General features: G+C 40.9%; 1 protein-coding gene across 5 annotated transcripts in view; it reads right to left on the bottom strand.

Moving 5' to 3' along the window:
- Positions 1-619: 619 nt before the first annotated feature.
- The window catches only part of LYPD6B (LY6/PLAUR domain containing 6B), a 178,496-nt gene continuing 164,245 nt past the window's right edge, over positions 620-14,870 (bottom strand). For 4 of the 5 annotated variants that reach the window (XM_086718549.1, XM_086718550.1, XM_086718547.1 and 1 more), the window contains 4 exons: positions 9,265-9,415; positions 6,630-6,728; positions 3,096-3,226; positions 620-1,350 (listed from right to left, as the gene is read on the bottom strand). In XM_086718549.1, coding sequence (XP_086574675.1) covers positions 1,186-1,350; positions 3,096-3,226; positions 6,630-6,728; positions 9,265-9,379 — 510 coding nt within the window. In that variant the 5' untranslated portion in view covers positions 9,380-9,415 and the 3' untranslated portion in view covers positions 620-1,185. The remainder of the gene's footprint in view (positions 1,351-3,095; positions 3,227-6,629; positions 6,729-9,264; positions 9,416-14,870) is intronic. The other variant, XM_086718551.1, reaches the window with a different exon arrangement.

Here is a 14,870-nt window from a genome sequence, read left to right as displayed (position 1 = left end):
AGGTGAGCCCACATGGTAAGGATAGTGTCATTAATGGACTGACTTGATGGAGTACTCAGTCTCCCGATGGTAGATGCTCAATTAACAAACAAACAAACAAAAATACTCCATTATCACCATACATACAAGGGCAGAGTGTTTAGAGCTCACCCCAACTGCAAAGGCAGGAAATCAGGATTCTGAAAACAGAAGTTGCTGAGACTATTATAAAAGGGAAAGAGGACACAAAGGGACCAAACATTTTAGCATGTTTTTAGAAAGGCTCTCTTGGTGGGCCTGACATTCAGAGAAAAGCTGACTGTATGGGGGAGGGGCCCTCTGGCCAGTTTCTTTGAAGTGAAGCTGCTACCCCTGAGGGTACAACATGTGGTAAGGCTTCATCCTCTTCCATCAGGAAGGTTTCCTGACCTTTTCAATTGACTAATTACCGTTTAGCATCCTAAGAAGTATCCTTCCTGAAATATAAAAAGCTAAGTCACTTTGGCAGAGAATTTCATAATTCAAGCTGGAATAGATCACCCATGGTGCATGGAAACTTAACTTCAGTGACCTCCTTTACGACACTGGTAAATGTTTTATCCGAGGTCACCAGGTCAGTCAAGAAACACACAAGCATGCATTCTATACCGTATAATTTAAAAGCTTTATTTCTCCTCACAATAGTAAATGGGTTTCATATTAGTTCAACTGAAGTTTTCTTCCTATAGTTAGCTGCCTTTCTCACTTACATTGCTTTCTTATGATGGAAGAGTTGATTTCATAGGGACACTCTGAGCTAATCACAGAAATGAGAGAGTCTGACCCAGCAGCTTCTGAAGGAGTCTTGAGGTCAAGCAGTCCATTCAGCTAAAGGCCTGGTCAGCAGGACCAAAACAGGCTGCTGCAACCTCTCTGTTGCAGATACTGGCAGGATCCTCCCTGCAAAAGAGACAAGATGCAGCCCCTCTGACCAGGAAGCCTGGAAGCCAGACAATCCCCTCACTTCCTGCCACATGCCCTTCCTCCATCCTGCGGCCCGACATAGGAGTGCTTTAGCTCAGCGAACAACTGGCTTCTGCTTTGGGGTCGTCCAAGGTGCACTCTTCACCAAGTGCAAGACTGGTCTTCACTCAAACGTTCAGCGTTCACACAGTTTTTGGCTTGTGCTTCGGAGGGAAGTTTCTGTCTCTCTTAGGAACAGTGGCTTCATGTCAGCAGAGGCACGGAGACCCAGGCCAGCACTGGTAGGTAGAGCGTGGGGGCACTGCTGCCGGATGTTCTCTGAGCATGCATCACGGCGAAGACTGCATTAGTGTGGTTGGTGGGTAACTCTACATTACAGATCATTCCTTCACAGCAAGACCTACACTCCTGTTACAGAAGCAATGGGAGAGGGGAAAGAGAGTAAGTAATGGGAAGGAGTGGGAAGGGCAAAACAAAGAACAAAAGAATGCTTCCACAGCGCTGAGGACGGACAGAATTAGTTACCCAACTCATCCGGTCTATGAGATACTCAGGCCCTTGAGTACCTTTCCCCCACTAACCCGAAAGTAAGGACTATCTTGAGAGTCTTTTCATTTTAACAGCGATTTATCTGTAGCAAGCCAAGCATAAGCAAAGGAAAAAAGAGGAGGAGAAACTGAATAAGACTGCTTGATTGAGTCAACAAATCTTCTAAGGTTTGTAAGGAAAAACACTGACATGAAAATGAAAGCTAGGAACCTTTTGGACTGGCCATTGATTTTCTTTCTCAGTACTACTTGTTAAGGGATAATAATGACTTTGTATTGTCTATACTAACAACTGATTTCTATCATTACAACAGCAAAGGCTTGCTAATTATGGCTGCTGAGGAGTGGAAAAGGCTTGCTCCCTCACAGCACAAGGTGTTTTCAGAGGAAGCAATCTTCTGTCATAATACCTGGTACAAGGCTTCAACCTGATAAACTTAGCCATTCCAGGATGGCTAAGAAAAGGGCAGCAACTCTACATGTCTTTATCAGCTGCTTTCAACCCTGGCAGCAAGAACATCAGAATCTCCTTGGAGAAATTTAAAAAAGAAAAGAGAGATGCCTGGGTGGCTCTGTTGGTGGCTCAGGTCATGATCTCCCTGTTTGTGAGTTCAAGCCCCACATCAGGGTCTGTGCTGATGTCTCAGAGCCTGGAGCCTGCTTTGGGATTGTGTATCCCTCTCTCTCTCTCTGCCCCTCCCCTACTCGCACTCTATGTCTCTCTCTCTCTCTCTCTCTCTCTCTCTCTCTCAAAAATAAAAATTTTAAAAAAGAAAAAGGAAAGAAAAAAGAGCCTAATGCCCAAGACCCCACGTGAAGTTCAGTTTCAGCTGATCTGGGATGTTCCCTGACCACCACCAATATAGCTGTGAAAACTCCCCAGGTGACTCTCCAACGTTGCCAGAGCTAAAAGCTACTGGTATCAGAAGCACTTTCTGTACACAGTAACTAAATCAAATTCTAAAATCTCATAAAATTAACATACTTTTCAAGTAATTTTTTGTCAAACATTTCACAATTCCAGGCATATAAAAGAGTGAAATTGCTCATTTTAGAATGACAAAAAATTAAGGAGATCAACTGATCTGAAATATATCTATACTTCATCATATTAAACTAAGATCAATTCTTTCAGACTCTCATGTCCCCATCTAAGCAGAGGTAGGGGTTAAGACCAGGTTTCCTTAGTAAAAGGCATCCCCATTTCCCTCTTTCCACAACCCAGCTACCCTGTGCATTGTTCTCGGTGATATCTGGCCATAAACAAAATACATGAGCTGGGTTCTGTAACGTTCATCACTCTCTCATGGATGGTTGGCTCTTGGGCTTCCAGAACAGACTTCAAACAAATCAAGTTCGAGGTCTAGGATGGAGCTCTGTGGTCCGGGAATTACCATTTGTTTTTAGTGACATTTTTTGTTGAAGGACAGGAAGTCTTCAATTTCTCTTTGGTCTCCACTACATCACTGTAAGGGAGTCTTTCCTTAAAGACTACATGTATACAACAGGTTACTTTATCCTTCCTGCCTTTCCATTATGTATAACTAATGACCAGTAGGAAAAACCTTAGGACAGTAACCTTACACATACACACACACTCCTTACTGTATGTTCAGAATCTCGGCTGTGGTGGCAGCCAACAAAATGACATTCACTTCTGGAGGCACATTTTTTGGTAATGGATGTACTTCTTCCGTGGCTGGTGAAGTGGTGAACTGTCAGACAGTACTGTGTATCTAGGCAGGGGGAGAAAAGGCAACGTCATGTTTCACGCTGCAAAAGAGAAACTCAACAATCACTTCAGGAAAGACTAAAACTCAGGATGATCCTTAGGTTTCTCGGCAAGAAGTTTAATGGCAGGAGTGGATGCCTCTCCTTTGGTGCCAGCTAAAGCTGAGAAAAAAGTTGAACAAGCTTTTCATCAGCACCTCCGGTCTGCTCATTTCATATGAGAGTGCCAGCATCTCTGTCTCTGTCTCTCTCCCTATGAAGCACGTGTTCTAGAACTCCAAAATAAAATGAGAGTTGTAAACGTAAAATGCAGTGGGTTAGAACACATCTTGGTGTATTATTCAGCATTTGTTTCTTGTATACTAACAGACATGTGGTGGAACAGAATGAAAACAGGTGCTTCAAAGTATACATCAAGACCACCTTCCTGACCCATCCACTTCTTACTCATGCTCTAATCCTCCCTGCATGTTTGACTTTTCCGGAGTATTCCCATTTTCCTACTCTCTCTGCCCCTCCCTGCACACAGCTAGCTCATGTCTACAGTTTTCCCTATAGCTTTAAGTACTCACATTTTACTACTTTTAAAGAAAGTGATTTCATTCAATATGCTAGGACCCGCCACTTCAGTTTTGCATCTCTCTCCAGTTATCTCAGACCAATGCAATGCTCCTTAGTTTATTGAGAAGGGACTATAGCAGCAATGTCATAAAATGGGGGGAAACCTTACTAATGTGGAGAGCACTTGGTTTTAGAGAATTCTGTCACATGTGAGCACTATTAGGTCCTTAAAGCTCATTTTCTTTTGAATAAAAGATGATAACAAGTGTCCGACATTTTGATAGGGTTGTGGTAAGCTTCAAATAATATTAACACGCCATCAGTGCGGCACTCTAACAGGTATTCACTCAGTCAATCCTTACAATAAGCCTTAAGGCAAGTCATATTAATATCATTTTACAGATAGAAAAGCCAAGGCACGGTTTCTTGCCCACAGTTACATTAGACAGAAGGTGGTGGAAGATAGGATTCTAACCTAGGCAGTTTTCTAGGGTTTGTACTCTTAGCCAGAACACTATTCCGCCTCGCAGCATACCTAGTGTTAAACTAGATGATGCTTTGCTGTGCTCTAGGAGAGTAGCTGACTTCTGCCTTTAGAAAGACAGGGAACCACTGAATGTTTGGGAAAGGCATTTCGACCTATACTTCACATAAAGAAGAATCGGAAACTGGTAGCTGCATGTGTTCGTATAAAATGCTACACATGCTAAAGCACCCTAGAAAGTCAGAATAGAAGCCAGGGTAAATAAAATAAGAAATGTCATTCTTGTCATATATCCTGTTACACAGAGAACCTCTCTTAACAACACTGACAGACCACAGAAGTAAAGCTCTAAGGTGAAAAGGAAACCTGAGCTGACAAAGAACAATAGCTGTGGGCCAGTCTGCCCCCGAGAAATGGTTGACTATCACGCCCCTAAATGATGACTAACTGAAAAGCAAGAAATTATACCCTCAGGTAGAATTCCAGATGGTTAGTATCTTTGGGGCTTGACTGGAGCACAGTCAAAAATGTAGTGTCATGCACACTGGAATGTAGGGTCGTTCCGTGGCAGTCTCGTTAAGAGTCAAGTTTTCAAGTTGGACTTGGAAGAGCCAACTTCCTTCACCCTTCCCATCTCTGGCGTTTCCTTGCTGATGGAAAGCTGCAGCTCCCTTCTTCTGCTCACGTGTTTCAACAGAGATGAAACTCTGCAACCCGGAAATATCCATGCACATTCCCATTCAAGACGGCTTTGATTCATGAATGACAAATCAGAGTACTGTGCTGTTCCTAGCAGGAACAGGGTTTGGATACAATTCAAAATAATATAGTCCATGAAGACGAAGTACAAGGAGTTGGACATCAGTGCCGTAATTTGCTACTGTTAAAATCCTTACCACCCGGTTTTCAGGGGCATTTAAAGCAAATAGCTAAGAATGGTACCCACCCTCTGAAGTAAATTAGTAAAGAGAGGCATCGGCCAACCTTAAAAACTTTGCAATTACTAAGATAAATTTCTGTGCAAAATGTAGAAACAAATCTCCAAATGCACAAGATACATAAATGTACTCAAACACACACACACAATTTAAGGTCACTCTACAGAAATGTAAAAGAACCTCAAGACAAAATTAAAATAATTAATTACTCTTGAAAAGAAATCATGAAAAATACTGTCCAGAGGCACGTGGGTGGCTCAGTTAAGTGACCCACTCATGGTATCAGTGCAGGTCATGATCTCGTGGTTGTGAGATCGATCGCCACATCTGGCTCCATGCTGAATGTGGAGCCTGCTTGGGATTCTCTCTCTCTCTTCCTCTCCCCTTCTCACTCATGCTTGCTCGCTCTCCCTCTCTCTCCAAATAAATACACATTAAAAAAAAAGAAAAATACTTTCCAAGTAGATGTCACAACCAATTGTGCTAATTTACAGCCTAAGAGTCTCAGGCCCCATAGAGGTCTGCAGTGTGTACTAATCATTGGTACCATACACTGGCTTTATCTGGAAGAGGTAAGGCTATTTTACTGCTTTATAGAATATGGTACAAAGATTTCCAAAAGAGTCAAGGTAATAGTACACCAAAACTGGTAATCTTTAGCTCTAGAAGAGTTTGTTGGTTGGTCGGTTTGCTTTTCTTGGCCTTTTATGTCTGAAAACCTAAAAAATAGTACTTCCTAAAAATCTGAATAGCCTCATCTTATAGCTCTGAGTAGAGCTTTCCAATTCCAACTCATCCCTCAGCACATCCCGTCTGCTTTACCTCCAAGTTTATATATGTTAAATCATTTGACTTCTTGTCCCTCTATCCCTACCACCATAGTCCCGGTTATCATCTTCTCCCGCCTAAAGACAATAAAAGACCCCACTTAGTTTCCCTTCTACTTTTGTCCCCAACCACTAGGGATGTATCCGGGAGCTAAGCAAACTAAAAAGTTCTCAAATGTTTGTCAAATGAATGAATGAGTTACCAAGGCACCAATGTATCTCAAGAGTATAAAAACCCTTCTTTGCTTTAGCCAGTAAGTGTGACTTTTCTAGAGGTATCAAGCATTTCTGAAATTCTTAGAATGCCTTGGACAACACTGTGGACTATTTGTTCTGCTTGATAAATACTATTTAAGAAATCCTCCCTGGAGGCACACACAGCACACACAAACTGAGGTTATACCATCAGCTTCCAAGTACTCTCGGAGTAGTCTGATACCTGCACAGTCTACTAAAAGAAATCTGATTTTGATATAACATCATCAGCCTGTTGATATATGCTAATCCCATTATATAAGGCAGGTCCGCTCACGGCCAGTTAAGAGAGACCTAAATGAGGTATAATCACCAGAGAGTGTTCCAAACTCAGTGCACTTACTTTGTGGGCACCATTTGTCTTCTGCCCATCGATTGCAGTTATAATTATCCCTTGCATTTTCACAGGTAAAACACTTGAAGCTATTTGGAAATGGCGTAGCTTTAAAGAAAAATGCACAGTGAAACAGAAAGGTTAAAAAAGACAAAAATTTTAAACATCAAAGATGGCACAAATTAGCAACTTTTATCAGATCAAACGAAATTTACAAACCATCATCCTTAGAGTTTTCATTGCCAAGGAGCTGGAGTTAACTGCCAGACTTCGGGGCATATTTATTCTCTTTTCTTTAAATATTTTGTCTGTGCTTATCTACTATAGAGTAATGAAAATGGTTCCACAAGCCACTTTGAAACACCCATGGTATTGTTTCATTACAATTTATAACTTGGGAATAAGTGGGGGTTGAGAGCACAGGAAAGGGTGGTGGCGGGATTGGAACCAATGATTTGGTTTAGTGTGGCCCCTGAAAAGAACTGGAGTCAGATTAACCTGAGCTTGAATTCTGTTCTTCCTACTGCGTAGCTTTATCATTTTTAACTTCCAGGAAATAATAATATTTAGAGAAATGCTAACAGTGAAGATCCCCATGACTTGCAGAGGAATCATGAAGATTAAACAGGAGGCTGCAATAAAAAATATCTAGCATAGTCCCTGGCACATCAAATTCTGCTAGTTTCTGTCTACACGCACTTCCATTACAGCCATCTTCAACCTCAATCAAGCAATCTCACTTGATATACGTCAATTATCACAACATTAGACCTCAATCAGGAATGTAACTTTTAATGTAAGGATGATAGCAATTCTCAGGCTCTTATGCTCATGCTGGTGTTACAGAAAGCAGGAATTATGACTGCTGGCAGTCTGGATTGAAAGTAACTAGAATGTCCTTTTGGTCTTTAGGTTTTTGTGTTTTTTTTTCCCCAACCTTGTATCTTGTTATTTTAATGGGCAAGAAGTCAAAAGTGTAATAAATTTGACATTTCTTTATAAGCCATGGCATAAAGCCTTACGTAAAACTTCCAATTCTTCCATTTTTGGAGAATAAAATGGATAAAGATTAAGGAAAATGTCCGACCATCCTAGTAAACTGATCATGTTAGTCAAATATTTCTATTTTTTAATGATTTTTTTAATCATAAAATTTTATTAGGCTTAAAGTTTCAAAATTTGTCTATAATTTAGATTTTACGAAAATCTCAATGTGTTTGTGCCATGTCATTAAGCTATTAGTATACAATCATTACCAGTTTAGAAACATATAATAAATGACAGTTCAAGGTGTGCATGGTATATATGCAATATATGTGTGTATGCACACACGCACACGCAGTGTCACAAATAATAAAGAAAGCACAAAGGGAAGAAAAGTAATATATAGGCTTCATTTAGAAGTGGTATAAAGACAGTGGGTCCCAAACCTGGCTGTGCATGAATAGTATCAGGAGAGCTTTTTTAAAAAGAAGAGGGTTTGGGGCAGGGAAAGCAAAGAATATAATTTACATCCCACCCTTCTGACTACTGAACCTCTGCAGAGGAGACCAAGGAATATGTAGTTTTAAAGGCTTTTATCATGATTTTGATACTCTTCCAGGTGTGGGAACTACAGCCATTCATCTTTATACCAATTGGTGTCTATAATCTTTCTCTAATAAAGTATATCAGAGAAGTCTCACTTGTCTGAAGAGAGAAAGGAGATGATATACGTATAAAAGTACAAATATTCACATGTATGCATATAAAATATATTATCCTATAGATAATGTTCACTGATATTTGCTTCTGTGTAAATTATTAGTGGAAAAGTTGAATTTTATACAGCCTTTTCTAATGGTGACTATGCATATTAATGAAAATCCAAGTATTATTTCCCACCTAATTTCAAATATACAAATCTGTTTCAAAATTGTTAATGGTCATTTGAAAGAATATATCATTTAGGGGTGTCTGGGTGACTCGGTTGTTGAGCATCTGACTCTTGATCTCAGCTCAGGTCTTGATATCGGGGTCATGAGTTCAAACCTCATGTTGGGCTCCACAACCATATATAAATTATATACGGAGAAACTTCCTTCCTACAGCCAATATCCTTCTCCATTAAAGAGATCAACAAAGAACACTGTCTGCTAAGCCATTCGTGGTGACAGTGTTCAAGAGATTATTTTACTTTTTCATTTTTAAAAATGTTTATTTATTTTTGAGAGTGAGAGAGCGAGCGAGTGCACGTGAGTAGGGGGAGGGCAGAGAGAGAGAGGGAGACACAGAATCAGAAGCAGACTCCAGGCTCCGAGCTGTCAGCACAGAGCCCGACGCGGGGCTTGAACTCATGAACCGTGAGATCATGACCTGAGCCAAGTCAGATGTTTAAACTGAGCCACCCAGGCACCCCAAACAGAGTATTTTAACCAAGAACCATTTTGAGACTTCAGCAGAAATCTAAAGCATTTTAAAGAAATGGAGAAAATTTCTGTCATTATGTACTACTCCTCCTCACCAAAGTAGTGAAGACTCTCTGGCTTATTCTAGGTATAAACCAAATATTCCAGAGCAGGCAAAGTTATTATAGGTGGAAAGAGGGACTTCGAATTGTCGCCCTGACCCTACAGTCGTGAACCAGGACACAACCACTACTTACGGTCCAGAGGAGGCCTCACGTTGTAGAAGTTGATGTTCTTGGCCAATGCCCAGTGTTCTGACAAGATAAAGATCTGGACAACAGCTACAGCCAGAGCATGACGGAGGGGCAGCATTCTGACCTTGGTTATGGGAAAGTCCAAAACTCACATCTACAATGAAAAGAGAGACTGGTCGCATTTATCTGCATTTTGTTTGTCAGGAGGAACAGGCTTTGCTTCCATTTGGGAAGTCTGATTATTCAAATCTATCCAACCATCTACTTGTTCTATAGGGCCCGTACCCGTAAGCAAACTGCATTCTTTTTCACAGAAGAAAGCTAAGTAATTACTGCCTTCTACTGGTCAGGCCTCTGCACTAGCCAGTTAAGCTCTAGCAGGACACCCAAAGGCCTTTCAGGTTCCGGAAGAACAAGGAACAGCATGGGTGTGGCCGCACCCCATTCCCTCACTGCCTGAGGCTAGCCAGCGTACTTTGTGCTGAATCAGCCAATCACTTAACAAACAGGGTTCAGAGGCACGTTCACCTGAAGTTACTGAACCACCTATCTGTCAAGTCCATACTCTGAGTAAACATTTATGTTTGAGAAATTTTGCAACGCTTTCAAAACCTGGAAGAAACCTTAAGAGTCAGAGCACTAGGAAGGGCAGTGCATAAATGTACAACGAGTTTGGGAAATAGAGTCTCTGCTGGACCCCAGAGCACAAAGACAATGCCATCCCCATCTGTGTCTGTCACACTGGGTGCAACAAGCTGCCAGGAGGTTCTAGAGAAAACAGAGTAAGAGTTGTTTGAAATGCTGATGTGATGTTAGTCCTAGCCCACAAATACTGCTTCTGCTTTCAAAGAGGTGAAGTAGTCAGGTTTGATACCCAGTGAAACAACAGACGTCCACAGCGCACCGAGGAAGACAGTACATCTTAAGTCCCACTGGTTCTACCCTCTAGAAGCAGACCTGGTAGTAAGAAAATCTTCAGGAGAGATGCTGAGAACATACAGGATCACCACAAACAGGTTCTCTTTGGCAATGGAGAGGTGTGGGAAGCAGAAAAGGATGTAACTTGGAGTCCAAAGACTTTGGTTCAGGTATTGGCTCTGCTATTTATTAGCTGTCTGACCTTGGGCAAGCTCTTTAAGCTCTATTAACCTCAATTTCCTCATCTGCAAAGTGGTTTAATAACACCCATTCTGCCCACACTTTGGATAATTGTAAGCATCAAATATAGGCTCAGGTAGAATCACATAGGATTGTGAAAGTAACAGCACTTGTAATACAAGTCTGTGAAAATGCTAGAACCTTAGAGTTCAATAATATTGCCTGAACTCATTTTCTTCTTGCTGAATCAGCCGGTCTCTGTGGGTTTAGGAAATTTTTCAAAGAAGAAAAGTTTGATCTCTGCACATATGAGCATAATCCTTCACATGGATATTTTGTTTGAAGCCAGGATCATAACGCACAGAATCTAGGGATTTTACCTCCCCCTGTTGTGTTGTGAGTATATTGGTTTTGCATGTATAGCTAATAATGCCTACCTACAAAGATGGAACTAGATAGCAGACAAAATATAGCCAACAGCATCCCCATCCCTATAGATGGCTTCTGCCACCAATTGAACATAGTCTCTAAGAAGTACTCAGTGTAAAGGAAAACCTGGAAGGTTTCAAAAGCCAATAGGGCTAAACTTCCTATACTGCATTTCAGCTCACGACAGAATGCGACCTACTGATATGTAAATACATATATAAAATTCTGTCCTGGTTCATTTTAGAAACCAAAATTGATCGTTCACAGTTATTAGATTTCTAAATCTTATTTTTATGCTCTTTCTGAAGAAATGGACGTTTCTAATAGCTAACTATATTATTCCTTACAGACGAGTCATTATGCTGGTACAAATTCTCCTTCTCCTATTCCTTTCTCTAAGTTGGACTGCTCCATATTCATTGTGAATCTGGAGCCAAGGAATGAAGACCCCTGCTTTACACCAGTGGAGAAACTTTGAGTAGGAGAGACTCGTCCCTTTTTCACAAATCTCAAATTCATTGTGTTCCAATAGCAACCCATATTCAAGTAATATGGAAATAATGCCTAAGATTATACATTTCAGAGTCGTATCATCTACATTCAGTCCCTTTTCCATCACTAACAAATATGGGGCCTCAGACAAATTGCTTCAACTTTCCAAGCCTCGGCTTGCCCATCTGTAGAAGAGGCACAATAACAGTCTCTACCTCAGAGTATAGAAGCACAGACTAAATGACATCATGTGTATGAAGCACTCAGCCGAGTGCTGGGCACATGGGCACTTTCAGGTAGAGTACAGGCTCAAACACCTGCTTCTAAATCTACTCTCTTTATAGACTGGTGCAAGTTCCTTGACCTCTCTGTCCCACAACTTTTGCATCTATAGAATGGAAGTAATGATATTAATACCTACCTCATAGGGTTGTAGGAATTAGTTAATACACATAAAGCACTTATCTAATTAGCTGTGTTCGCCAGTTTTCAATCCTCACTAGGTAGCATTCGCTGTTAAGAACATATCTCCAAACAGGAATCCCAAGTCAGAACCCCTGGTTTTCCTCATGTAATCTCTATGTGAGACAGAAGCTCATTTATTCATTCAAATGTCATTACTGACATGTAGTGCATAGAAAGAAATTGTTATTACTGGACCTCCAACACGGCCTTTGCTCTCATGAAGTGTGCATTTTAGAAGGAGAAGACAGACACTAACTATGGGGAAAATGTAATTTCAGATAGTCATGATTCTGAGATAAGTACAATAGAGAGATGTGTGGGTGAATAGGAGGACCTACTTTACATATACAGTGGACCCAGTATGAGAAGAAACCACCCAAGCAAAGAATCAAGGGAAAAGACACTAGGGTTCCAAGATAGGAAGAAGTGCACGTGCAGGGGGGAGGGGGCAGGGACAAAGTCAGAGGTGGTGGGACCAGATCATACAGGCACTTACTTACAAGCCATGGCAAGGATTTGGGATCTAACAAAACCAAGGAACTGTTTGGTTTTAGATTATCTGATTTTGAAAAAATGCTTGGTCTCTGCAGAGCAACAGGTACCAAATCCCTAGCCTTATTTCTCACTCCCAGAATAAAGGGATGCCAATAACAGACAACATAGAGGAATTTAGGATTCACAAAGGTTTCTCTGAATAAAAGAGTGATTGGATGGCAGACGACTTTAAAACAACCAAATGAACAGCAAGCCCAAGGATTAGATTTGTATTTTGTTTTTTCCATTCTTCAAAACAGGACTGTAGGGAAAGTGGCATCATTACCATTGTACAAGTGAGCTTAGGAGACAATGTGTGTAAAGATCCTAGCACACTTCCTGGAACAGAGTAACCCCATCAAAACAACAGTGAAAAGTCGCCATATCGACTAGTATATTTTTATTTCCATTTTTAGCTAAAACAGCATAGCCTTACTGTATCAAAATTCGCCAGAACTGCAAAGGTTTTACCTATCAAATGAAACAAACAAACAAAACACTAAATAAAAATGTCTGCTATTTTCCAGAGCCGGCTTTATAATCTATTACCAATACTGCTTTCCCCTAAGTACCTATATCTATCTCTATCTATTCTGCAGTGGATAGGTTTGTGTTAACATGACTGTTTTATCTTTCACAACCAAAAGACATTAGGATAATGAAAAAGCAAATGACTAACTATGGTATCTGAAAGTTGTTTTACATTTAGAATCATTTCACGGAGACTCTGAACTAAAAATTATCTGCTGAGACTTTGCTGAGTAGGCTCTCACTGCAGTCTTTGTTGCAGAACAAGGTTACAGTAGAGCTTGTATTTTGCTCCAGAAGGGAAAAAAAAGAAGTCTTTAAGATGAGTCAGACTAAACCATTCTGGTATTTTCTCCAGGACCATCACACAGAGCAGAGTTCTTCAGAGCAGGGAGGGGTGACTTGTAAGCTTGTTAGGGTTATTTGCAAAATATTGTGTCTATATAGATTTTTCCCCCTGGGCTGAGGATCTCAAAAGGAATCTGTTAAGGAATCTGTTAATCTTAACATAACAGTTAAGAACTGCTGCTTGCTGTTTCAGAATACAACTGTCAGGATTTGGCTTCCTGTGACTTAGATGGTTTTATATTTGACACTAAGAAAGTTCCACATATACATTAGGTATCTGGTATACACTCAAGTTCAAGGATGGCTCAAATCATTCCTCCCCAGCAGAGCACAATATTTTTATCCATTTTTCCCCACAGATGGTAGGCCTGGTCAAAAACCCCTCACCTGTGGTGCTGGCCTTCCATTTGGTTTATGATCCTCTCTTTGGCAAGTAGGATATGCTCCAGAATGTCAAAAGAAAGGGGTGCTTTCTGCAAAGGCAGATTCAACAGAGATGGGCAACTCTCAGGTACTCCAGGGAATGGCAGGTAGCCAGATGTGTACATTTGCAAAGCCCACCTGGCCTATTACTGCCCAGAGTAAAGGACCTACATGGCACTTGGTCCAGAAGCGTGACTATTTCCCAGGTCTGAGTAATAATCAGCATCTTATCCTACATGTGGCATTTTCTGCCTCCACGGAAAATATGCAAAGATGATGGGGGTTTCAACAAGCAGCATGTCCTTGACATCATAAACTCTCTTTTGGGGTAGGGAAATGACCTACATCATTTTTTAAACTATTTTTTAAGTCCCTAGGTCTAGGCTCAGTGCATGGTAAATATCCAATAAATACTTTTTTAAAAATAGAACCAACATCTTAGCTATGATCTTAAGGAACTCTTTTCTTTTTTTTTTTTATTATTTTTTTTTTAATTTTTTTTTCAACATTTATTTATTTTTGGGACAGAGAGAGACAGAGCATGAACGGGGGAGGGGCAGAGAGAGAGGGAGACACAGAATCAGAAACAGGCTCCAGGCTCTGAGCCATCAGCCCAGAGCCCGATGCGGGGCTCGAACTCACGGACCGCGAGATCGTGACCTGGCTGAAGTCGGACGCTCAACCGACTGCGCCACCCAGGCGCCCCAAGGAACTCTTTTCTTAACAAGACAAAGATTGTGGGCAGTAAGGAGTTGATGGAATGTCCAAAGATGAAGAAATGGTCTCAAAAGGAATGGACTCAAAGGGAGATTTGAAAAAGAAGAGACCAAACAATGTGGTAAATACGGTACTTCCTGCACAGTTGCTAAAAATGAGTCAGCAAGCCAAGGCTAACTCCAACTGCCAATAAAACAAATGAAATGGATAATTTAGAGGAAGCAGCTCTACTAAGTCCAACATGCCCATCAACACTCATATTCACACTTTCCTGAAAGCATCACTTATCCCGCAGTAAGACACTTTAACGACAAACTTTAATAGGCCCGGCTTCCCTTGTAAAAAGAATAGAAGGCCAAGTGGAAATTCAAAATGAGTGCTGAAATTTTACTAAGAAGGACAAGAATAGATGAAAACACTCCTCTCAGAAGAAGAAATCTGCCCAAACAAAAAAACTTTATCATCTGCAACAAGGATTGTGTTACTTGCTTCTGGCTATTAGGCCAGGTTGGCCAACGGAGACACTCTGGTTCCTGTTACATTTAAGAACAGTGTTCATGGGATCTATGCTGAGA

The sequence above is a fragment of the Puma concolor genome, chromosome C1 (assembly GCF_028749965.1).
Source record: "Puma concolor isolate L17-30 chromosome C1, mPumCon1.1.hap2, whole genome shotgun sequence".
Classification (NCBI taxonomy): domain Eukaryota; kingdom Metazoa; phylum Chordata; class Mammalia; order Carnivora; family Felidae; genus Puma; species Puma concolor.
Note: the sequence above shows the minus strand (reverse complement) of the source record. Positions and strands in the feature narration are given on the sequence as shown.